Source organism: Balaenoptera physalus (genome assembly GCF_965194825.1).
Source record: "Balaenoptera physalus genome assembly, chromosome: 1".
Lineage (NCBI taxonomy): Eukaryota > Metazoa > Chordata > Mammalia > Artiodactyla > Balaenopteridae > Balaenoptera > Balaenoptera physalus.
Window position 1 is genome coordinate 164,522,821 of NC_138882.1, and position 25,729 is coordinate 164,548,549.

General features: G+C 43.1%; 2 protein-coding genes across 16 annotated transcripts in view; both read right to left on the reverse strand.

The window, feature by feature from the left end:
• Positions 1-25,729, reverse strand: part of MACF1 (microtubule actin crosslinking factor 1) — a 341,407-nt gene that overhangs the window by 175,884 nt on the left and 139,794 nt on the right. For all 15 annotated transcript variants that reach the window (XM_082421741.1, XM_082421742.1, XM_082421739.1 and 12 more), the window contains one exon: positions 20,915-21,007. In XM_082421741.1, the coding sequence (XP_082277867.1) occupies positions 20,915-21,007 (93 nt within the window). The remainder of the gene's footprint in view (positions 1-20,914; positions 21,008-25,729) is intronic.
• On the reverse strand, positions 4,366-14,564 carry LOC309641797 (uncharacterized protein). The gene has a single exon (XM_082422317.1). It carries the CDS (start codon positions 10,397-10,399, stop codon positions 9,317-9,319), a length of 1,083 nt encoding a protein of 360 aa, XP_082278443.1. The 5' UTR covers positions 10,400-14,564; the 3' UTR covers positions 4,366-9,316.

Consider the following 25,729-nt stretch of genomic DNA (forward strand, 5'->3'; position numbering starts at 1 on the left):
TATATGTATGCGTATATACACCAAACTAGTAATCATAGTTATCTCTAAGTGGTAGCATTACAGATGATTTTTGTATTTCCCAAATTTTCTACATTATGTATATTTTTATATTTAGAAAAAAGTTATTTTAAGAAACCTCCAAAATCTAGCACAGGACCTACTTTGAAGAAATGTCACTCTGAGAGAGGAGAAAAGTGCATGCCTTTGATTCCACACAAGCCTAGGGTTGAATCTCAAGTTCACCAACTATAAGCTGGACCTTGGTTATACCATCTGTAAAGTGGGAATCACACCTATTACCTTTTCAGGATTGCTGTGACAATCAACGATATTATACAGTGAAATACCCAGCCCAAACACAGGGCTAAGCTTGACAAAGTTCCCTTCTCTCTTCCTTGTATAAATGGTGGTTCTCCTTCAGTTACTGCCTGTCTAACTCCCACAGCACCGTCAGTCTATATCATCAATTAAATGCTATCTTGCATTATTGACTATTATTTAATGTATTTTTATTATTTAATATCTCCCCAAGATCAGGTTTCCTGAGGTGCTGACACTACACCTTAACTATCAGAATGACCTAAAATCATAGCAGCTGCTATGAAGGAGAGCTCCTCAACACAGGATATGTCCCAGCAGAAGCTGGGATGCAGCTCTGAGACTCAGTGATCAAAGTCCTTCTGTATTGCACCTAGTGTTGTGCTGGTCATATGGTGGACACTTAACATGTTTTAATTAATAATCACTTGGTTAATAAACAAAATAATAAAAATAAACAAATAAATGTATTTGGGGGTAAGACCCACGTAGAATCCTGAGACACATTACTTTATTGACAGCAAACTTACCTAGCAAATAATGTATATAATGTATATAAGCAAACAAGCCAAGGACCCAATGATGGATTATGGTGCCCACGCCATCATCCTGTGAGTCCAGTGTAAACAGCCCCTCACTAGTACCAATTCTCTGCCAGTTCTCCTCAATGACATTTCTAGCTATTTATTTCAGTGGCTAAATGCCACCCACACTGACATATCCCAGTTCTTCCACTGTAGTGCTTCACATACATATTAAGGCAAAACATTGCTGGGAACAGGAGATAGATTTGTTGAAGTGAAAAGGGATAGAATTTGAATAAGCAAAATGAAATGTGAGTATTTGGGCTCTTTACCCAAAAAAGAAATTCCAGTTAGTCAATTGATATTGTATCTCCACAATATCACAGTCAATATCTCCGATGGCATCTCCTGTCTGCCAATCACAGTATCTTTGTATATTGCATTGGAAACAGTTCAATGAACAGCTGTACTTCAGATTTTCCACATAGCTGTAATGAGACAGGGAAATATTTAGATCCCTCAGGGGAAGGAAAAATACCCTGTTCGGATTAGGGCCTTTCCTAGATTGTGAACTGGATGAGAAAAATGGGATTATCGTCACAATCATCTCAATAATTAAATTTGGCTTTCGTCCATCTTTTCATGTGATTGCACAGTGCTGTCCTTTGGGATATGCAGAAGCTTTTACCTTAATCTCCCAAATGGAGAATTCCAGCTTCAGTGTCAGGGAGCTTTCTCCCTCATCTGGATGTATAAAAGGAACCATTTGGAGAGAGAGCACAGCCTCATTACCATCTCAGAGACTAAACTCATCTACCTGAATTTTCTTTCAACGTACACTTCCCATGGCTTGATTAATTCCTTCTCTGAAGCATTATCTAGAAACTGAGCATGTTCCTAATAAGTCAGTAAGTTTTTATTGAACATCTCATCTGTGCTTCACACTGTGTCAGACACCATATGTTAGGACGAGGGAGAAGAACAACAACAAAAAAGTCAATCACCATGGGACTGACTCATTCTGTTGTTATTTCTTGAGCAACACCTATGTTCTAGGAGCTGTGTTCAAGTTCTTGGTATCTCAAGACAAAAGCACAACCTTGGGCCTCAAGCTCAAGCAATTTAGTAGGGGAGACAATATACCAATCAGAGAGATCAATGCTGTGACAGAGGTAAGCAAGTAACCCAAACCAGCAGTGCTGAGGAACTTTGCAGAGATGATAAGACAACATCTATGCTGAGTTTTAATATCTAAGTAGAGGGCTTCCCTGGTGGTACAGTGGTTAAGAATCTGCCTGCTAATGCAGGGGACACGGGTTCGAGTCCTGGTCCGGGAAGATCCCACATGCCGCAAAGCAACTAAGCCCTTGCGCCACAACTACTGAGCCTGCGCTCTAGAGCCCACGAGCCACAGCTACTGAAGCCCACGCACCTAGAGCCTGTGATCCGCAACAAGAGAAGCCACCCCAATGAGAAGCCCACGCATCACAACGAAGAGTAGCCCCTGCTCGCCGCAACTAGAGAAAGCCCACGGGGCAGCAACAAAGACCCAACGCAGCCAAAATAATTAATTAATTAATTAAAAATAAAAAATAAAAATTTCAGCATATTAAAAAAAAAAAAAAAGACATGAAAGTTCAAACTGGGAATTGATATAGGAGAGAAGATTAGAGAGATTATGGAGGGGTTGGAATACCAGGCTGAGGATTTTGGACTTTGCGAGTCTACATAAGTCTCAGGTAATGAACTAGATGTAATGAGCTAACAGATACTTGATTCACATGTCCTGAAGTTTCTAGCTGACTTCATCCCGCTACAGTGAAGGCATCAGACTTTGAAAACTTCCATTCAAGAAACAGGTGAGGGCACAATGCAATAATTCATTACAAATGCCTGGCTAGAAGGATCTCATGGCAGCTGTGTTTATTACCTACAGAAGAGTTAGGTAAAGATCAGGGGTGCTCCTTTCAATATTCAAGTTCAGAGTCATGGAGGTCTCTCTAGGGCAGGGGTCCCCAAGCCCCGGGCCGCAGACCAGTACCAGTCCACAGCTCGTTAGGAACCGGGCCACACAGCAGGAGGTGAGCGGATCACACACCATGATCAAGTAGGATTTATTCCAGGTATGCAAGGATGGTTCAACATCCATAAATCAGTCAATGTGATATAGCACACATTAACAAAAGGAAGAATAAAAATCGTATTATCATCTCAATAGATACAGAAAAAGCACTTGACAAAATTCAACAACCATTTATAAAAACTCTCAACAAAGCAGGTACAGAGGAAATGTATTTCATCGTAATAAAGGACAGAGCTAACATTATACTCAGTGATGAAAAGATGAAAGCCCTTTCTCTAAGATCAGGAACAAGACAAGAGTGCCCACTCTCGCCACTTTTATTCAGCATAATATTGGAAGTCCTGGCCAGAGCAATTAGGCAAGGAAAAGAAATAAAACTCATCCAAATTGGAAAGGAAGAAGTAAAACTGCCACTATTTGCAGATGACAGGATATTATATACAGAAAACCCCAAAGACTCCTAAAGATATCAAAAAACTATTGGAATAAACGAATTCAATAAACTTGCAGGATACAAAATCAACATGCAAAAAACTGTTGTATTTTTATACACTAATAACAAACTATCAGAAAGAGAAATAAAGAAAACAATCCCATTTATAATTGCATCAAAAAGAATAAAACACCCAGGAATAAATTTAACCAAGCAGGTGAAAGACCTGTATATAGAAAACTATAAGACATTAATGAAAGAAATTTCAGACACAAATAAATGGAAGGAAATTCTGTGCTCGGACTGGAAGAATCATTACTGTTAAAATGTCCATACTACTCAAAGCAATCTACAGATTCAGTACAATCCCTATCAAAATTCCAATGGTAGTTTTCAAAGAAATAAAACAAATAACCCCAAAATTTGTATGGAACCACACACGCACACACACACACACACACACACACACACACACACACTGATTAATCAAAGCAATCTTGAGAAAAGAACAAAGCCGGAGGCATCATGCTCCCTGATTTCCAACAACATTACAAAGCTGTAGTAATAAAACAGTATGGTATTTGACTTATGGAACTGAAGCGAAAACCCAGAAATAAACCCATGCATATGTGTTCAATTAATTTACAAAAAAGGAGCCAAAAATACACAATGGGGAAAGGACAGCCTCTTCCATAAATGGTGTTGGGAAAACTAGATGGCCACATGCAAAAGAATGAAACTCAACCACTGTTTTACACCATACCCAAAAATTAACTCAAAGTGGATTAAAGACTTGACCATAAGACCTAAAATCATAAAATTCCTGGAAGAAAACATAGGCAGCAAGCTCCTTGACACAGATCTTGGCAATGATGTATTTAATCTGACACCAAAAGCAAAAGCAAAAATAAACAAGTGGGATTACATCATAGTAAAAAGCTTCCACAACAAAGGAAACCATCAACAAAATGAAAAAGCAACCCACTGAATGGGAGAAAATATTTGCTAATCATACATCTGATAAGAAGTTAAAATCCAAAATACAGAAAGAATTTATACAACTCAACAGCAAAAACACAAACAATCCAATTTAAAAATGGGGAGAAGATCTGAATAGACATTTTTCCAAAGAAGTCATACAGATGGCCAACAGGTACATCAAAAGATGCTCAACATCACTAATCATCAGGGGAATGCAAACCCAAGCCACAATGAGATACTGCCTCAAACCTATTAGAATGGCTCTTATCAAAAAAGACAAGAAATAACACATACTGGCAAGGATGTGGAGAAAAGCGAACCCTTGTGCACCGTTGGTAGGAATGTAAATTGGAGTAGCCACTCTGGAGAACAGTATGGAGGTTCCCCAAAAACTTAAAAATGGAACTACCATACAATCCAGCAATTCCACTTCTGGGTACTTATCCAAAGAAAATGAAAACACTAACTTGAAAAGATATATGCACCTTCACTGCAGCTTTGCTTCCAATAGCTAAGATATGGAAACAACTGAAGTATCCATCAATGGATGAATGGATAAAGGAATTGTGGCACATATACACAATGGAATATTATTCAGCCATTAAAAAGAATGAAATCCTGCCATTTGCGACAGCATGGCTGGATCTCGAGGGCATTACGCTAAATGAAATAAGTCAGACAGAGAAATACAAATACTGTATGATCCTTCTTATGTATGGAATCATTAAAAAAAAAAAAAAAAACCAAAAGCTCATAGATTGAACAGAGAACAGATTGGTGGTTGCCATAGGTACATGTGGGGATAACATTTTTTAAAAAGACAATAATAATAATAATAAAGATAATAAACTCATTACATGTTAATATAAATAACAATTTGACAAAAAATACATTTTCCAAAACAAAATAAATTAGTGAGAAGAGCAGCAAAAAACAAATCAAAACCCAGAAAAACAACTTTCCATTTGAAATGGAAAATATCAAATATACACAAAAAAGGCAGAATGGTATTATGAACTCCTATGTACCCATCACCCAGTTTCAACCATATCAACTCATAGCTAATCTTGTTTCATCTACACTCCACCCACTTCACCCCTCCCCTATTATTATGAAGCAAATCCCACACTATCATTTCCTCCAAAAATACTTCAGTATGGATCTCTAAAAGAACTCTTTTTTTTTTTTTTTAAACATAGCCACACCACCATTGTTACACCTGAAAAATAATGATTCTTTGGTAATATTTTTAATTAAGCAAAATTTTTTGAAAGGGACTTCCCTGGTGGTGCAGTGGTTAAGAATCCGCCTGCCAGTGTGGGGAACTTCGGTTCAAGCCCTGGTCCGGGAAGATCCCACATGCCGGGGAGCAACTAAGCCCATGCACCACAACTACTGAGCCTGCGCTCTAGAGCCCACAAGCCACAACTACTGAGCCCATGTGGCACAACTACTGAAGCCCGTGCACCTAGAGCCTGTGCTCCGCAACAAGAGAAGCCATCGCAATGAGAAGCCCACGCACCGCAACGAAGAGTAGCCCCCACTCGCTGCAACTAGAGAAAGCTCGCGCGCAGCAACGAAGACCCAACGCATTCAAAAATAAATAAATAATTTAAAAAAAATTTTTTTTAAAGAAAATTCCTTTCTTAAATGAAGCTCTAACTGTAACTTTAACTGCTATATTCCTCCAATAGTATCATCTGGTTAATTTTGCTTTCTTCTTGTAATATAAAGCCAATATTAGTAAAACTACTTTCCCTATAATTAAAGAGGAGAAATGGGAAAGGGATACTTATAACTGAAAAGGCTCAGCCCAGAAAATAATATATCAACTGATTTCTTTCTCATCATTTCTAGCCCCAGTGTTATCTGACTATTCATCCGAAATCTAAGGATTTGTGTCAAGGGCAATGGTATACAGCCAATTCTCCATCAGCAGAATCCACTAACAATTGGCAGTGGAGCCAAGACAGAGAAAAGAAAGGGATTTTCAACAATTTTCCTTGTTCCCTTAAGCCAGGTATTATGGGTATTGATGGCAGCTGGGAGTAGGGAGTCCTCCTGAGAGATGGAATGGACCAGCGAAGGCCTTTGTCTGACATCAAAGTACAACTGCTGTTAACTCGTTTCCATCCGGCTCCAAATCCGACTCTACTTATTCTGAAAACCATTTTTGTCCCCTGGCCCCTGTCATCCTGTTTCTCTTGTTAACTGTTTCCTGTCAAGAGAAGAATCAACTCTACCAGGTGAACAGAAAAGCAGACCATTTGTCTTCTACTACCTAAACCCGGCACTCAGCAAGCATCAGAGTCAGTTCCCATTTCTCTCTATCCTGAAAAGAAACAAACCCACTGCCAAGTTTCTGTGCAGCCAGAGCCTGGCCCCACTCCCATCACCATGCCCAGGAGTGATCAACGGGAGAGACAACGCGGCCTGAGTTATGCCAAGGACAGATACCACTCTGAAGCTCGAACTGTTTCTGCGGAGGGTTACTACCCTGACATGTTAAAGAGAAAACAAAATGAGCACCAACAAACAAACAAAAAATCAACCCTGTTGAAGCGCCTGCTGCCCCTCTCCGCGAAGGAGTTGGTGTGTGACCAGCAGCGGCCGCTCTTCTGACCCTCGTGTCCTCCCAGGGCCCTCACTCCAGTCAGACGTTCTCGCCTTGAGGTTCAATCCGCATTTCACAGGAGGTCTGCAATGTCACAGCACGACAACACGCTGCCCTGTCTCTCAGGGCTGCCGCTGGCCCCAGGCCGTGTGAACAGGCTGCCAGGGAGGGGGCAGCTCCCTGAAGACAATGCTTTCAGAGACCAGAGAGGGTTTGAGGCCCCTGTGACCTTAAGGACTTTCATCCTGAAGGGATTTCACACTTATCGTGAGAAGTCACTTCTTATCTGTCATACAGAATGGTCAGTCTGTGGTCCCTGCATCACCTGACGGACACAGAGCCTCAGAGATGTGTCAGCCTTCTGAGCTGACTCCGGGCCACCTAGTTTTTCTGCCTGGGCCATAACTGAGTAGTCTGGCTGTGTCTGCTCTCAAGGGGTAGCTGGGACAGGATGTAGAGCCTGGCTGCCCAGAAAACGCCACACACCAGTATGCTTCTCATACTGAACAGCCCAAGAATCACACTGCTGTTGCTTCCGTTAAACTACAGATCACAGTCTACTCCCACCAATCTTTTCTTGGAGACTCCTCACAGAGTTGTGCAGAACCTTCCCGCTCCAGGGTGGAGATCCCACACCAAAAAGCACCACAGTCACTTATGGGCCATTATCTAGAACTGATTTCCACTAGGAGTCCCTTCACATTTTATACTCCAAACTTTCTGAAAATCTCACACCGAATTATGAGCATGTATCCTAAATCATCGTGATGCCTCCACAGCTTCAACTTTAACCCCAGGAATATCAAAGGAGCAGTCAGTCCAGCAGTTGGTTCTGCCACAATTATGCTACATCTGTTCTGTACAAAGATAAAAGCTGACTTTGGCATTCCCTCTTATCCGATGAACCTCAAATACACCCCACCCCCCGCAGCCTCACTGCCTCCCTCCCTTCCCACTTTAACACACACACACACACACACGCACACACACATTTTTATATGGAAAAGCCCAACTCTGACATTCCCTCTTATCCGATGAACCTCAAATACACCCCATCCCCCAGCAGCCTCACTGCCTCCCTTCCCACTTTAACACACACACACACGCACGCACACACATTTTTATATGGAAAAGCCCAAGGATGCCTCCTGCCCAACCGCATAATAAATGTTTTTCAATGGCCATCTTTTCCTCCAACTGTTTGGAGTCTCCAAACTCTATAATAACAAAGGGCACTGAAATGGGCCTATCCATGGGGGAAATTCATCACCCAAAAGGTCATTTTAAGCACAGATCAGCTTAAAATTTACGTCTCTCCTCAGCCTCATACTGTTGGTGACTAGCAGGGCACCTGTAGGTGGGCCACACTGTCTGCTCTGCAGACATCAGGGCAGCTGCCCACAGCCTAGCAAGGAAAATGCCATGCTCCATCTTCCATCTCTTGCCGCTCTGGGAGCCTAAGTTTTTATTTCTTCTGCTGCAGAGACTGACATGCCAATAAAAGTTCTTCAGTCATTGATGAATTATAACTTTAGTCACCTACACAATCACACCCCTATGTGACAGACCAGACCCTGTGCCACCCAGGGTCTTGCTGAGTCTCCTTCCCTCTCAGTGTTCAGAGCTCTTGAATTCTCACTTGCTCCTTGACCCCTAAATACATTCACAGCACCCACCACCTAAAACTACCACCACCTCCACTTACGTCTGAATATATATCTCACAAACAGAAACATGTTAGAGCCATAAACAAGTCCAATCAGAAAACAAACTGTTTCTAGCCTTGAACCTTCAAACTGCCCTAACTCCCTCTCTACCCCCTCCCCCCAGCTCTGGACTAATCTCCGGATAAATCCATGCCCCTCTCCTCTAATGCTGGAATTAGGAACCAAAGGAGGACTAGCCTCTCCACCTAAACACATGTTGAATGGGCGTTGTCCTTAGCAGTATCCCCAAGGGGGGAATTACAGCAGCTCCAATAAGAACATCATTCTCCAGGGGAGAAGAACAATCACACCCAAGTCAGTGCCTCACCCCTCACCCCTTCCACACTCATTTTGGAGTCAGCTAGGCCTCCCCATCACCTCCGTGCCATACCACAACTTCCTACAGCAGGGACGTTGATAAACAGACCTGCTGAGAGTTAAGTATTACCTAGCACTGCACCTGGAGAGATAACCCCACCAGATAGCTTGAGCAATTACGTGGCATGGTTACCCAGAGTCAGGGATTCCCCAGAGACAACAAGACAGTTTCAAGCATCAAGGGGCAGACCTGAAATAGACTTTGCTTGTCAAGCGCAGCAGTCGCTAACTACTAGTACTTGACTAACAGGTAAAGTTTGAGAAGCAGCACCAAGCTCCTCACTCCTCGCCACATTCCACTTTCGTTAAGTTCGAGGCCAGTAATACAAACCACTGTTTGACTAACCCTTGAACATGCCCACCTACCTCCTCCAGACCCCCTAAGGGGGTGGGACTTGCCTCCAAAGAAAGGGTGCCATCCTCTTCTGAGAAGGACGTGGAGCTCTTTTCAGGCTCTGTACCTTTAGGCCGGATCCCTCGTAAGTGCAGCCCATCGCTGCCATAGCCAGAGGAGGAGGGCAAGATGCTCACAGTCAGGCCACTGATGGATAAATCACTCTGAGAAGCAGGCAGTCTGGGAACCCGGGGGGGCACTCGACCCACATGGGCAGGCTCTGTGCAGCTCTGGCCTCTCGACTGGGCCAGGAGTGATGAAGGAGAACGTTCCAGAATCCAGGAACCGGTCTGAGGGGCACTTAAAATACCCTTGGTTCCTCCCCCTACACTCCATCCCTCGGAAGGATGGCCTTGGTTTCCTGTGTCGGTGGGGCAGTCTGTCCTGGGGAAAGTGCCGCTCCCAAACCCAAGCTGAGCGTCTCCTTCCTCCACGGCAGCCCCTCCACTGCTGCGCGATGCTGTCCTCGGAAATTCCACCCGTTGGCTCACTGACTTCTCACAGTTCCTTTCTGCGGGGTTATCGAGCAGGTGAGCGATGACGGTCACCCCCTCTTCCAGGGAATCCCAGACCCCTCTGGCAACTGATGACTCATTCTCCAACAAAAGCTGAGCAGTCTGGATCTCCCCCTGGAATCGCTCCTTCACCTGCACGATCATCCCCTGATCTCCCACCCCTGAGCCGGGGGCCGAGTCCCCAGGCAGGAAAATGTCTGTGGGGGGTGGCTCTACCCCTCCCACTCCTCCCTCCTTCTGGAGACTCACTGTTAACTTCGTCAGGGTTTCCGTCTCTTCGATGACTCCAGGTCCTTGCAAGGGTTCTTCCTCACGAGGGACCTCTGGAGTAGGGGTTTTCTTCCCCCTCCACTTCCTTTTGAACCGAACCCTTTTCTTAGGAGATATGGGAGTCTTCTCAGCAACAGCTATTGAATCTTTCGGCTCCTTAACGCAGCCCAGCGAATTTCCCATTGCTTTCCTCTCCTAATCTCAGCAAAAACGCAGCTAAGCCAGTCCTGGGATCCCAGAGAAATCCCAACCTTGGCTTCATCGGATTAGATGCACGTTTAAAAACGTGCACTATGCCGGCGATCCCTCCAATTCTTCCTCCCTCCCTCCCCGCCTCTCTCTGTCTCTTCCAGCCGCTGCCGATTCAGACAGCCATCTTACAGGCTCAGAGCTGCAACAAGACAAATTCAAAGCATCTCACTGCAGTTCAGAAATCACTTGACCTAAAAGCAGACAGAAACCGGATTGGCTACAGCTTCCTCTCTCCAAATATGAGGTAATTGGAGCACTGCCTTCAGAAACACAAACAGAAAGCAAAAAGGAGCTAGAAACCAGGGGAGGGGAGGAATTAGGGAGGGCAGGAAGGAGGGAGGGAATGTAAGAGTAAATGGAAAAGGGAGGGGGAAAGAAAAGAGGCCCTGGGAGAAGGTAACGTGAAGGAAGGAGGAGGAGAAAGAGGAGAAAAGCAAGCCGGCGGCTGGTACCAACCAGGAAGGGAAGGGCCAAGAGGAACCAGGGCCGGGGACTATGGCCCCCAAACTGTGAAGTGAAACAGATTTCAATTGCTGCACCAAGAATGTCCAAAAGAAAATATCAAGCAGGATTAACATACTCTCGATTTTTTCAGGTCAGAAACAATAAAATTATAACCAGAAGAGAGACCAGAGAGTAATCCTCATAGTTACAAAAAGAAACACAAGCTTTAAAGATCTAGTCTCCTGTAGCATTTATTTCCCTACTTTTGAGAGAGAGAGAGAGAGAGAGAGAGAGAGACATCTGTTAATTCTGCTGGCCAATGACACACAGAGGAAAAACCCGGAAATCGGCTTTGAGTACAGTATATGGATGCTCGGTAAAAAGGACACCACTTCCATATACAACAGAGAAGCAGCATTTCTGCTGAACAATACTTGACACGAATGTCCAACAGTAATTACTGCTGCTACTGACAGCTAACATGTTTTTAGCATTTGTCATGTGCCACGCCCCATGCTAAGCTATAGATTGTCTCATTTAATTCCCACAGTAACCAAATGAAGTCAAAACTATTATTTTACACTTTACAGATAAAGAAACTGAGGTTCAAGAAAGTGGATTCCTTTGCTCAAGGCTACACAAAGTGGCAAAGCCAGAACATGAACCCCTGTTTAAGACTTTGAACTTCAAACCCTTGTTACACTGCCTTCTACCTTCAGCAGGGATGGAAGTCTGTACTCAGTAAAGTAAAACAGGAAGATACTCCACTGTTTTGAATTGGCAACTAGACTCACATGGACCAAGGGCTGAAACAAAAAGATAACTCTTGCTCTTTGGGAGTAAGAGAGGAAGTCACTAAAATGAGGCCCAGATGGTTTTTACTCAAATTGCAGCAGGGCAGGAAGTCTGAATTAAAGGTCTAAAAAGTTGGTGGGACCTCCCTGGTGGCGCAGTGGATAAGACTCCGTGCTCCCAATGCAGGGGGCCCGGGTTCGATCCCTGGTCAGGGAATTAGATCCTATATGCATGCCGCAACTAAGGGTTCTCATGCCATAACTAAGGAGCCCGTGAGCCACAACTAAGACCTGGTGCAACCAAATAAATTAATTAATTAAATAAATATTTTAAAAAATAATTACAGGAATTACTTTAAAGCTCATCTTTAAAAAAAAAAGTTGGATTCAAAAACCACCCTGTTGTGCCAGTGGGATTTGCCCACCCCAGTTTTTTTAGTATAGCGTGTGACAGATGAGATAACAGCACAATCCAAAGGGCTCCAAATGGAGTGGAAGGACAGAGCTTATATGTGTTTCCTCCTGGTCAAATCTATTTATTCTATACCGAAAGGATCCAGACCACACTGCAGATAGAAACAGTCAGCCTGGCTCTACGTAAGCCTACCCAGCTCTCCTGGAGACCTGAAAAGTGCCCGCCACAAAAGGAAAGAAATAAGAGCCCCTAAGCAACAGTTTCCACAGCACTTCTGAGACCCTACTGATGCCCCACCTGCCTCACCATTGCAGGAGGTGTTCTTTCTCCCCTAAGCCTTTACAAAGGCTGACTGCGAAGCTGTAGCACCATCTGATGGCCATTGTAAACCACAGCAAGAAACAAGACAAGGAGGTTAGCATGAGAGAGAAACTCAGTCAGACTCCAGAAAAATCACTTAATCAGCAAAAAATCTGATGTTAGAGTATAATTCTCCACGCAGGCACCAGGCCTCTACTCCTTCAACGAAGAGCGCTGGAACTATGGAACTTCTCAGACGTACACCCCAAGGCTCAAGCTTGAATTTTGCCCATGAAATACAAGCAAACTGAATTCCTGAAAACGATCAACTCAGGGGCAAGAGAGACAGCCTCTGGATATGACTGCTGCTGCTGCACTTTTCTCTGACAGACGGGCCTGACAGAGCTGAGCATACTTCTAGGAGCCTTTTCTTTCTTAAACTTCTGCATATGTTGGGCAAATCAGGCTTTCATTTCCTTCTGCTCCAGAGGAAAATTGGTCTAGGAAAAGAGCAGAGAGTTCAGCAAGGTAGACCTAGGTTCAAATTCCCAGTTCTGTTAACTTAGTAGCTAAGTAACTATCTTGCTAAGTGATTCAGTCTCCTTACCTCTAAAACATGGATACTACCACTTACTTAATGGGGTTGTAGAGAGGGTTCATGGGATGGTGTCTTTAAAGTGCTTGGCTCCCTGCCTGGTCTACAGTAAATCCCTTTTCTCCTCATTTACTACTGGAGCTAAGAGGTATGAGGCACTCCACCACCACCAGGGTCCTAATACACTCTTTTTCTTGATTAGGCTCTAAGGAAAGTAGCTATGTTCTAACGTCCAAAGTTCAGGTGCTTGTTTTTCTCCATAGGGGCGCTGCTTCCCCAGTTTACTGAGTAAGTTAACTCTGATCACAAGGACTTTCCCCTGGACCTTCTTCTCATCTAACCTGAACTCTCAACACATGGCCAGCTGCCTTCTGGGAGAGCAGGTTTCTAGTGCCCACATATTTTTCACATCTTCTCCTTTGGCTTTTTCTAGTTAACTGTTTACTGCCCATAGGTCTCCCACAGAGACAGCGGGCATGAAAGACTCCAGAGCAAAAAAGCTCATTCATTCACTCCACAAGCATGAATGATGCCTCATCTACATGCCAAGCACTAAGTGTCATAAACTACACACAAATGTAAACCCAACTAAGACCACTCTTGACCTAAACTCCCAGACTTTTTAAATTTCAGAGTGCTATACATACACTAGTATTTAATAAACATTTGAAAGTTGGAAAGCTAATTTTGTCAGATTCTGATTTTTAAAGAACTTATCTTCCAGAAAAATCATAAATCCTAACATGTACCTTAAAACAGGCTTGGACAAAATCAAGAGATAAGAAATCCTATTATTAGTATCTGGATGTATAACCTAAAAAAGTCAGTTGGTCTCTGGGTTTCAGTTTGCTCATCTGAACAATGGGCACAGGAAAACAGACACCACAGTCTATTTATCTGGTCTACCTACACCACAGCTTCGAGGAGACCAATTTCATACAATATCCATTCATTTAACGAATACTTATTGAGTGAAACAAATAACCACGTTAGACAGCAGTATATGTCACACAACCCTGTAAGTCATACTGGCCTTCTGAGAGTGACTGAAAAAACGAAAAGTATTCTGAAAAAAAAAAAAAAAACCATATATAAAAGCAAATATAAAATATTAACATCTGTTTAATTTTGAAGGTGACTACACACATGAAGATCTGTTATATACTTTTCTGTACTTCTCTGGGTAATTAAAAATTTCATAATTAAAAACTCAAATCGGGACTTCCCTGGTGGCACAGTGGTTAAGAATCCGCCTGCCAATGCAGGGGACTTGGCTTCGAGCCCTGGTCCGGGAAGATCCCACATGCCACGGAGCAACTAAGCCCGTGCACCACAACTACTGAGCCTGCGCTCTAGAGCCCGCAAGCCACAACTACTGAGCCTGCATGCCGCAACTACTGAAGCCCGCGCACCTAGAGCCCACGCTCTGCAACGAGAAGCCACCGCAATGAAAAGCCAGCGCATGGCAACAAAGAGTAGCCCCCGCTCGCGGCAACTAGAGAAAACCCACGCGCAGCAACGAAGACCCAACACAACCAAAAAAATAAAAAATAGGGGCTTCCCTGGTGGCGCAGTGGTTGGGAGTCTGCCTGCCGATGCGGGGGACGCGGGTTCGAGCCCTGGTCTGGGAAGATCCCACATGCCATGGAGCAACTAGGCCCATGAGCCACAACTACTGAGCCTGCGCGTCTGGAGCCTGTGCTCCGCAACAAGAGAGGCTGCGATAGTGAGAGGCCCGCGCACCGCGATGAAGGGTGGCCCCCGCTTGCCGCAACTAGAGAGAGCCCTCGCACAGAAACGGAGACCCAACACAGCCAAAAATAAATAATAAATAAAAATAAATAAATAATTTTAAAAAAAGACACTTGTGGTTTAAAAAATAATAATAATAATAAATAAAAATAAAAAATAAAATCCTTTAAAAAAAAAAGAAAAAGAATACATTCTCCTGCAAACTAAAACTACAAGCGGATACCATTTCACACCCACTATGATGGCTATAATCTAAAAGACAAACAATTACAAGGATATGGAGAAACAGGAACTCTCACAATTGAGCTAGTGGGAATATAAAATGGTTCAGCCACTTTGGAAAACAGTTTGGCAGTTTCTTAAAAAGTTATATATAAACCTACCCTATAACCCAGCAATTCCACCCACAGGTATATACCCAAGAGAAATGAAAACATACATCCACACAAATATTCAAATCAACGTTATTTATAATAGCCAAAAAATGAAAACGACCCAAATGTCCATCAACTGCTGAATAAACAAAATATATGGTATATGCATACAACAGAATACTCCTCAGCAATAAAGGAATTAAGTACTGATACATGCTACAACATAGATGAACCTCAAGAATATTATGTTAAGTGGAAGAAGCTAGACACAAAAGAGCACATATTGTAACATTCCATTTAAATGAAATGTCTGGAATAGGCAAATCTGTAGAAACAAAAAACAGATTAGTGGTTGCCTGAGGCTGGGGATGGGAATGGAGAATAACTATAAATAGACAAGAAGGACCTTAGTGGGATGATGAAAATGTTCTAAAATTGGATTATGGCGATGGTTATACAACTCATAAAAATCAGTGAATTACACAATGAAAATGGGTCAATTTTAAGGTACATAAATTATACCTCAATAAAGTTGTTTTTAAAAAAGAATGTATTTTCTTAAACAAACAATAGAATGATAACCAAAAGATGTTTTAAAACAATCAGCTAACTATATGGAAAGGGAAGAAACAGGATGGAGGGGGCAGAGATGAGAGCTAGACTTCACTGATCACACCTTGTGTTCACTTTTTTAAATTTCCCTTTGGAACAGTGTATATGGTCTATAAAATATAAAATAAAATTGAAAGGGAAAAAAACAATCCCTAAAAACTGAAGGAATATAAAAACAAATGAACCTAATTGTGTATTGAATTAATGGCTTAACAACACAGAGAGAAGTTACTTCAAATGACTAAAAAACAAAATTATTTGTATGTCCTTAGGAGATAAACACTAAGGACAAAAAGAACTGCAAAGAAATCACAAACTTTTCAGTAATCATGTTGTTAATAATAACACTGTCATTGTTATTTTGATTCAAATATATTACGTACAATATATATGATTTTATATGCTATAATATATATGATTTTATGTATGCGTGCATCCGTGTGCTTGTGTGTGTATGAAAAAGGGAAAAAGTAATGTGTTACTTAGATAGCATCAAGATTTTCAGCATAAGAAAAAAAGGATACAAACATAAAGTCAAAGAAGTTGAATAAAACTCTGTAATTCTGTTTGAATTAGAAACATCATTATAAATTCTTGGCTTTTTTAAAAGAGAAAAATACAAGTGTTAGCTAGCTCTGTCCACAGAAAACACCTAGATACAGTGACGAACCCGGTAGCACTCAGATTGCTGTCAACAAAGAATTTCAGTTCCTTGGAGAAATTGCTAATCCCAGGCCTGAAACAGGAAATATACAAAAAATACCTCGAACAGCTCTTCACGCAAGAAATAAAAGACATTATCAAAGACTATGGGGATCATGACAAAGGACTCAGAGTCAACTTGAAAAAAGTCATTGGCCAAAGATGGAGCTGAGTATTAGGAAAAATGACAGCTGTATTTGATTAGAACACATTTAAGTCTGTTAAAAATCCATGAGTCACACTGATACTAAGGGAAAATAAATATCAACAAAGAAATTTTCATTGGTCTTTGGAGAAACTTAGAGAACCAACTAATTATTCTGAAAACTGGTAAAACAGAGGGAAAGATGAAAGCATTTATCTTGGTATCTTGCCTTTCCTATAGAAGCTATCTCTCAGGGTAATGGATAAGGTAAAATTCTACTTTACAAAAGAATTACAGAATTTTGAGTATCACCATTTTGCAACTTCTAATGAAATAATGGAACTAGCAATGACAAACAGTAGCTGCTAAACTTTTAGGTGAAGAGCTAACAGTGAGTGGATCTACAATGGATGGATCAGGCTGATAACATCTGAACCCACTAATCAAGCTTAACATCACGAAAAGACAGACAACAGACATTATGTGCCTTCTGATGTGTAGCAATAAAAGTATACAACTCGGGACTTCCCTGGTGGTGCAAGGTTAAGAATCCGTCTGCCAACGCAGGGGACACAGGTTCAATCCCTGGTCCGGGAAGATTCCACATGCCACAGAGCAACTAAGCTCGTGCGCCACAACTACTGAGCCTGAGCTCTAGAGCCCGTGAGCCACAACTACTGAACCCATGTGCTGCAACTACTGAAGCCCACGCTCTTTAGGGCCCGTGTGCCACAACTACTGTGCCCGCTTGCTGCAGCTACTGAAGCCCATGCGCCTAGAGCCCATGCTCCGCAACAAGAGAAGCCACGGCAATAAGAAGCCCACACACCGCAACGAAGAGTAGCCCCCGCACAGCAATGAAGACCCAACACAGCCAAAAAAAAAAAAAAAAAGTATACAACTCAACATCACCATCCTTGCCCGCTCCCCCCCACAAAAAAGGGAACCTGAGTATGATCCAGCCTCAGGTCTAAAACACCAGTTTACAGGCAATACAAAAGAGGGATGGAGGATGCTGTTAGAAAACATCTCAGAGATGTCACCAGCATCTTTACATAAACTGCATAGGACAAAAGACCTGATTTATTCAACAAACCAAAAGGGGAGAAAAAGAGGAGGGGAAAATTTAATACATGTGTGGACTTTGTTTGGATTCTGATTCAAACAAGTCATTTTTTTTTTTTAATAAGTTTGTTTATTTATTTATTTTTAGCTGTGTTGGGTCTTCGTTTCTGTGCGAGGGCTTTCTGTAGTTGCGGCGAGTGGGGGCCACTCTTCATCGTGGTGCGCGGGCCTCTCACTATCGCGGCCTCTCGTGTTGCGGAGCACAGGCTCCAGACGCGCAGGCTCACGGGCCCAGTTGCTCCACGGCATGTGGGATCTTCCCAGACCAGGGCTCGAACCCGTGTCCCCTGCATTGGCAGGCAGACTCTCAACCACTGCGCCACCAGGGAAGCCCACAAGCCATTTTTTTAAATGAGATAATTGGGGAAATCTGAACAATGCTCAGATATTCAATGATGTTAAGAAATTACTGATTTTTACAGTGTTATAACACTGTGGTTTGCTTAAATGAAGAGTCTTTCAGAGATACACACTGAAATATTTATAGATGAAATATGATGTCTGGGACTCCTTTCAAAATAACCTACTGGGGGCTTCCCTGGTAGCGCAGTGGTTGAGAATCTGCCTGCCAATGCAGGGGACACGGGTTCGAGCCCTGGTCTGGGAAGATCCCACATGCCGCGGAGCAACTAAGCCCGTGAGCGACAACTACTGAGCCTGAGCGTCTGGAGCCTGTGCTCCGCAACGGGAGAGGCCGCGACAGTGAGAGGCCCGCGCACCGCGATGAAGAGTGGCCCCCGCTTGCCGCAACTAGAGAAAGCCCTCACACAGAAACGAAGACCCAACACAGCCAAAAAAAAAAAAAAAAAAAAAAAAAAAAATCTTCCTAAAATCAAGTGGAGGAAAACAAGCATTTTATAAAAAAAAAAAAAAAAAAACCTACTGGGGGGTGTGAGGAGTGGATCAGGATATAGACAAAATAACACTGGCCATGAGTTAGTAACTGTAGGGCTAGGTGATGGGTACATGGTGGTTCTATACTATTTTCTCTGCTTTTATATATGTTTGAAATTTTTCATAACAAATTTTTAAAGAGAGAGTAAGAGAGAACATTTTCCTGATGGAGTGTTCAGTTAAGGAACATAACCGCCATCTCCTCTGTCCCAGGAAAATTTTCATTAGCCAGTTCAATTTTCATTCCTTGGCCCCTGAATTTCCCTTTTGTTGAATTTAGTTGCAGTCAGGAGAAACAAAGATCCAGTGGACAGCTTCCTCTTACCTCACACCTATGAGGAATAACACTGGTCTTTCAAAGTGAAGGCAGGTTTGTGGTGAAATACAAACAACCAACAAAGTTTCTCTAAAAAAACCCTCTTTTCATAAGGGTGCCAAGAGGGTAACTCTATGAAAGCTCAGCAAAGTTCTCGTTCCCACCCTGCCAAGGCACACTGCCAAGTTCATGTTCCTGGTTATCCCTATATCCGAAGCATGCCTGAGAACATCCTGTGGTTCCACAAAAACACACGTTACCTCCACACTTTCCTAAGCCTACTTATGCTGCAGATTGCCAGCACTGGTTCCAAACCAGAGCCCCAAGAAATAAACCCTGAGCTCTCAGAATTTCTCAGATTCTCAGGAATTCTGGGACACCTGCTGTTCTGAGTTCACCCACCAGGTGGCGCAGAATCCCCAACTGGGACATCACAGCAGCCACAGCCCTGGGAGTCACTGCCTTGATATATTTATAGTATAGCCTTTTCCCACCTGCTCAAGAAGTGCTCCCCTAGGACTTCCCTGGTGGCGCAGTGGTAAAGAATCTGCCTGCCAATGCAGGGGACATGGGTTCGAGCCCTGGTCCGGGAAGATCCCACATGCCACAGAGCAACTAAAAGCCCGCGCCACAAATACTGAGCCCACGCCCACACACAACTACTGAAGTCCATGCGCCACAACTATTGAAGTCCATGCCTAGAGCCCGTGCTCCACAAGAGAAGCCACCGCAATGAGAAGCCCACGCACCATAACCAAGAGTAGCAAGAGTAGCCCCGCTCGCCATACTAGAGAAAGCCCGCGCGCAGCAACAAAGACCTAACGCAGCCAAAAATAAATTAATTTAAAAAAAAAAAAAGAAGAGCTCCCTGTAATCGATCAGCCTTGTGTACAGCTGTTGGGTATAAGGGAACTGTCTGAGAAATAGTTTTGTTTAGTTGAGCTAACGTGATTCAGGATAGTCTTCTTATAAAAATAGGGCTGTGATTTTCCAATAGCAATCCAGACTTGAAAAGGATTTACCTTCTTAGGGGGGACCAACAGGAAGGCTGTGTGACCATGTGAACACTACCAACATGCCACTGTTCTTGGGTGTGATGGATGCTACAAGGTTGTGATTACAAACACATATACAAACCCAGAGACCAAGGTGCTTGCTATGAATTGAATGTTTGTGTCCCCTCGAAATTCATATATTGAAGCCCTAACCCTGATATGATGGTATTTGGAGGTGGGGCCTTTGGCAGGTAATTAGGTTTAGATGAGGTCATGGGAGTGGAGCCCTCATAATGGGATTGATGCCCTTATAAAAAGATGAAGCGACACAAGATCTCCTTCTCTTGATGCATGCCCCAAGGAAAGGTCATGCAAGGGCATAACTAGGAAAAGGGCCCTCACCAAGGAGCCAACCATGCTAGCACTCTGATCTTAGACTTCCAGCCTCCAGAAATGTGAGAAATGAATGTCTGTTGTTTAAGCCATCCAGCTTATGGTGTTTCATTATAACAGCCCGAACTGACTAAGACAGTGCTACAATTAACTAGGCTTGTTTAAGATCATTAGAGATGAGGAAAAGTCTACAACAAAGCAGGATTATAAGGCTTTGTTCCATCCTTCTAGAGCATCAAATCCAACATCTCTCCCCACCCCTCACATTCTGAGTCCCTGAAGAGCCAGTTTTGACTCAGCTGAGCAGACTTTTAATAACCAGACTGCCAATGAAAGGGCCAAAGCACAAACAAGTGAAAAGTCCCATTTCATCATGCAAATGATGAGGAAGTTCTGGGTTTACACTGCAAGAGCTTTGTCTCCAGGCCACCCTAATCTTCCTTTCCAACTCCCACTCTCACCCTCATTCACTGCCAAATACAGAGAAGCAAGCAAGCCTCAGTGTGCCCTTGGAAGGCAGAGCAACCTCTAACTCTTCCTAGGCCATGCCCAAACCAAGCAACCAGGACCCCAAACTTCATAGACCCTACCTGGAAGTGCAAAATAATGGTCCAGATCAGGCCCAGGGTCAGCTTGGGGTTGCCATCTGTGATGTCATCGTTGCGAATATTCACTAGTTTCACCTGAAAAAGAAACAAAAGCTGGTCTCAGAGCTCTGTGACATTTTTGTTTTGATTTCATTTTTATAGATTTTCATTATTTATATGCAGTTAAATTGGTTTCTTTGGTGTACAGTTCTGAGTTTTCACACATGTACAGATTTGTGTAACTACCACCACAATCAGGATAACAGAACAGGTACATCAACCCGAAAAGGTGATCTCGAGCTGCCCCTTTGTAGTCAAACCCTGCCCCCACACCTAAATCCTGGCAACCACTGATCTGTTCCCAATTTTGCTTTTTCCAGAATGTCATATAAATGGAATCACACAGTATGTAATCTTTTGATAATAGCTTTTTTTCCCTCCGCATAATGTCCATGAGATCCCCATCCAAGGTGCTGCATGTAACAACAGTTTGCTCCTTTTCGTTGTGGAGGAGTATTCCATTATACCGATATACTACACTGTAATTATCCACTCATCTATTGAAGGACATTTGCATTGTTTCCAGTTTGGGGCAATTATGAATAAAGCTCTGATACTCATGTACAGTTTTTTGTGCGAGCACATGTTTTCCTTTCTCTAGGGTAAATTCCTAGGAGTGGGATTGCTGGGTCATATGGTATATGTTTAGCTTTATAAGAAACTGCCAAACTGTTGGGTTGGCCAAAAGGTTCATTCGGTTTTTTCCGTTAAGATGGCTCTAGTAGCACTTAGTTGTCTTTAACTTCATTCAAAACAATTTTGTTAGATTGTATTGTGACGGCTGTCATATCAATGCGCATTTAAAAAAAGACTTATCAAAATTGGTGAATTTTTGTGTAACCATTTTAATGTTGAAGATAGAAGAAAAAAAGCAACATTTTGGCATATTATGCTTTATTATTTCAAGAAAGGTAAAAATGCAACTGAAACGCAAAAACAAATTTGTGCAGTGTATGGAGAAGGTGCTGCGACTGATCGAACGTGTCAAAAGTGGTTTGCGAAGTGGAGATTTCTCGCTGGACGATGCTCCACAGCCGGGTAGACCAGTTGAAGTTGACAGCGATCACATAGAGACATTAATTGAGACCAATCAACGTTATACCACGCGGGAGATAGCCGACATACTCAAAATATCCAAATCAAGCGTTGAAAATCATTTGCACCAGCCTGTTTATGTTCATCGCTTTGATGCCTGGGTTCCACATAAGTGAAAAAAACCTTCTTGACCATATTTCCACATGTGATTCTCTACTTAAACGTAATGAAAACGTTCCATTTTTAAAACAAATTGTGGCAGGAGGTGAAAAGTGGATACTGTACAATAATGTGGAACGGAAGAGATCGTGGGGCAAGCGAAATGAACCACCACCAACCACACCAAAGGCTGGTCTTCATCCAAAGAAGGTGATGTTGTGTATACATGGTGGGATTGGAAGGGAGTCCTCCACCATGAGCTCCTTCTGGAAAACCAAACCATTAATTCCAACAAGTACTGCTCTCAATTAGACCAAGTGAAAGCAACACTTGACAAAAAGCGCTCGGAATTAGTCAACAGAAAACTCATAATCTTCCATCAGGATAACGCCAAGACCATAAGTTTCTTTGATGACCAGGCAAAAACTGTTACAGCTTGGCTGGGAAGTTCTGACTCATCCACTGTACTCACCAGACATTGCACCTTCAGATTTCCATTTATTTAGGTCTTTACAAAATTCTCTTAATGGAAAAAATTTCAATTCCCTGGAAGACTGTAAAAGGCACCTGGAACAGTACTTTGCTCAAAAAGATAAAATGTTTTGGGAAGATGGAATTATGAAGTTGCCTGGAAAATGGCAGAAAGTAGTGGAACAAAAGGGTGAATATATTTGTTCAATAAAGTTCTTGGTGAAAACGAAAAATGTGTCTGATTTTTACTTTAAAAGCGAAGGCACTTTTTGGCCAACCCAGTATCTTCCAGCGTGATTGTACCATTTTGCAATCCCACCAGCAAAGCAACCTTGCAAGCACATGCTATTATGAGTTGCTTCTTAATTAAGTCATCACAGCCCTGACTTTTTTCTTTTTCTTTCTTATTTCTTCAAGGTTGAGAGAGAGAGAGAGATCTGCCCCTTGTCCCTCACTGGTCTCTTGCCTGCTCCTGCCTATTTCCCCTCCTTTGTCGCAGACCTCCCCACCTGCCCACACCTCCCATAGCATATGCTTTACTCCTAAAATCTCATTCTAGCAACACGATGTGCACAGACACACAGGCCCTTCCCCCACCAGGGTGACCAACCAACCCTGTGTGCTGGAAACTGAGGGGTTTCCTGGGACGTGGGCCTTTCAGTGCTGAAACCAAGAGTGTCCTAGGAAAACCAGCCTACTTCCACTTCCACCTCCACCCCTGCGAGTGTCTGTCGTACCCTCACGGAGGTCCTGACAACTGTGGCAAACCGTCCTGAAGCTGCCCTCCCTTCATCTCTTCAATTGAACTGAAATCTTCATGTACTAAAGAATCTAGTGATCTCAAACAGAAGCCTCACTTCTCCCTTACACTATTGTGACCGGTGCTGTAGACTGAATGCTTGTGTCCCTCCAAAATTCATATGTTAAATCCTAACACCCAATCTGAAGGTATATGGAGGTGGGACCTTCTGGGGGTGATTAGGTCTTGAGGGAATGGAATTAGTATCTTTATAAGAGAGACCCAGAAAGCTCCCTCGACCTTTCCATCATGTGAGGTCACAGCTAAAATCCATCTCTGAACCAGGACCTCACCAGATACCAAATCTGCCTCGATCTTGGACTTCCCAGCGTTCAGAACTGTGAGAAAAAAATTTCTGTTGTTTATAAGCCACCAGGGCTGTGATATTGTGTTACAGCAACCTGAATGACCAAGACACCTGGGCAAATTCTTTCCCTTGTCTGTAGCTCAGTTTCCTCTTCTGTATATTGGGAGTGGGACAACCTGCTTCTGGTCTGAGTGCAGATTTTCTAATCACAAGCAGCCCACAGCTGGCAGGCTGGCAGTATCAGCCAAGTCCACGTTCCTCAGTCCCACCTCTGTCAGCTTTCCCCTTGTTTTCTGAAGTCTACCTTCCTTGGCCAAGCCACCTTCCAACCTCTGCCAATCTGTTCCTTGGAGACTTCACACCTAACTCCTACCTTTCCTACCTCATCTTCTACCACCTTTCTTGGTAACTGTCACACTCATCTCGATGACCCAAGTATCACCCATCTGTACAACTCGTCTGCCTTCCCAGTTCTGATGACTTTCATTTTCACTCTGCTTTGGGCACCTGCACAGCTACAACCTCACCATAAGCAAGAACTGCTCTAGAGTTCTCTCTGCCCTTCTCTGTGTCCACTGTTAACCTCTCACATTTTTACTGTAGCCGAGTAACCAATCTCCTCTCCATCCTTATTTACATTTCTAGCTAATCAGTTCTCCTCAATTCACCTTTTGCCCATTAAGGCCCTCTCTGGTTTCCTGTAACTCTACATACAGACATTCCAACGCTGCTCTCTCTGGTCCCCTAAACACGTCAGCCTCCACTTCTCCTACCTCTTTTCATTTATCAATTTATTCAACAAATATTATTAAGTGCTGATTATGGACCATTCATGATGACAGGTGATGAAGATAAAAATGTTAATAAGTAAGATCACGTTCCCTGTCCTCATGGGCCTACAATGCATTAGAGCAAACAGAGAAATAACAATAAAGTAATAAGTATTATATTAGAAGCAAACTGCTATAGGAGTACACAGAAAAAGAATTTCCCAAGTTAATGAGAATTACTGATAAGAGTGACAAAAATGAACTAACTCCAAAAATATATGTACCATCTAATGTCATCGTGACCGGTGCTGTTGCCTGGCGACTGCACCTATACCAAATCTTTCCAAACAGCTCTCTAAGCAGATGATCTCTGACTCCCTCATCCATCCACCTTCCTCCTCTCCACAAACTTTCTCTGTGTCTTTATCCCTCCTTCCTTCCTCCTCCCTGTATCTCAGAAGAGGCATTTTTTCCTTTCTTTTTCAAAGAAACCACGTCAGCTGTACTCTGTATCTCATCCCTCAATCCCTGGGCTTGGCTGCATCAATTAGGAAGCAATGGGAGGAAGAAACGTGTGTAGAAAGCAGCACGGAAGGAGCGTTAAACAAATGTCAGGAGACCTGGGTGGAAGTCCCAGCTTTGCTCTACCTTGTGTGATCTGGGGCACGTCATTTCTCAGTTTCCTTTCGTATGAAACAAAAAGGCTGGACTAGAGGATCTCCAAGGCACCTTCCGGGGCTAACATGCTCTGACTCGTACTCCTCCTCACTCTCATTCTGTTTTCCTCTCTTCACTGCCTTCTCCCACTATGTCTAAAATTATGTTGCCATCTTCCTTCTTTATCTAGGGAGGGAAAAGCTTCTTTACTATGTCCTAAATACTCTTCTGCTCTATTAAGACTGTTCTCTTAAGTCACCAGTGCTGCACAGCTGAGACCTTCCCCTCAGCTCCATGTGCCGTTCAGCCACCCTGACCATCCCCTCACCCAGTTCTCATGATGATGGAGCACTCTGGTTTTCCCTCTTCCTAGACGATGTACCTTTTCCCATCTTCTGTGCTGGTTTATTTTTCATCTTCCCTTTGACCTCCACCCGAGGTGAGTCAACCTTGCATATCGTGCTCTTCTCTAAGACTCTCCCCCTCAGACAGGCCACAAACTCTATGTAAGGAACACCAAAGGATTTGTCCAAACACAATACAGCTGCTCACTAGCAAGC

Bases quoted from the DNA above. Each gene is read 5' to 3' on its own strand.
- LOC309641797 (XM_082422317.1), bottom strand. From the start codon at position 10,399: ATGGGAAATTCGCTGGGCTGCGTTAAGGAGCCGAAAGATTCAATAGCT.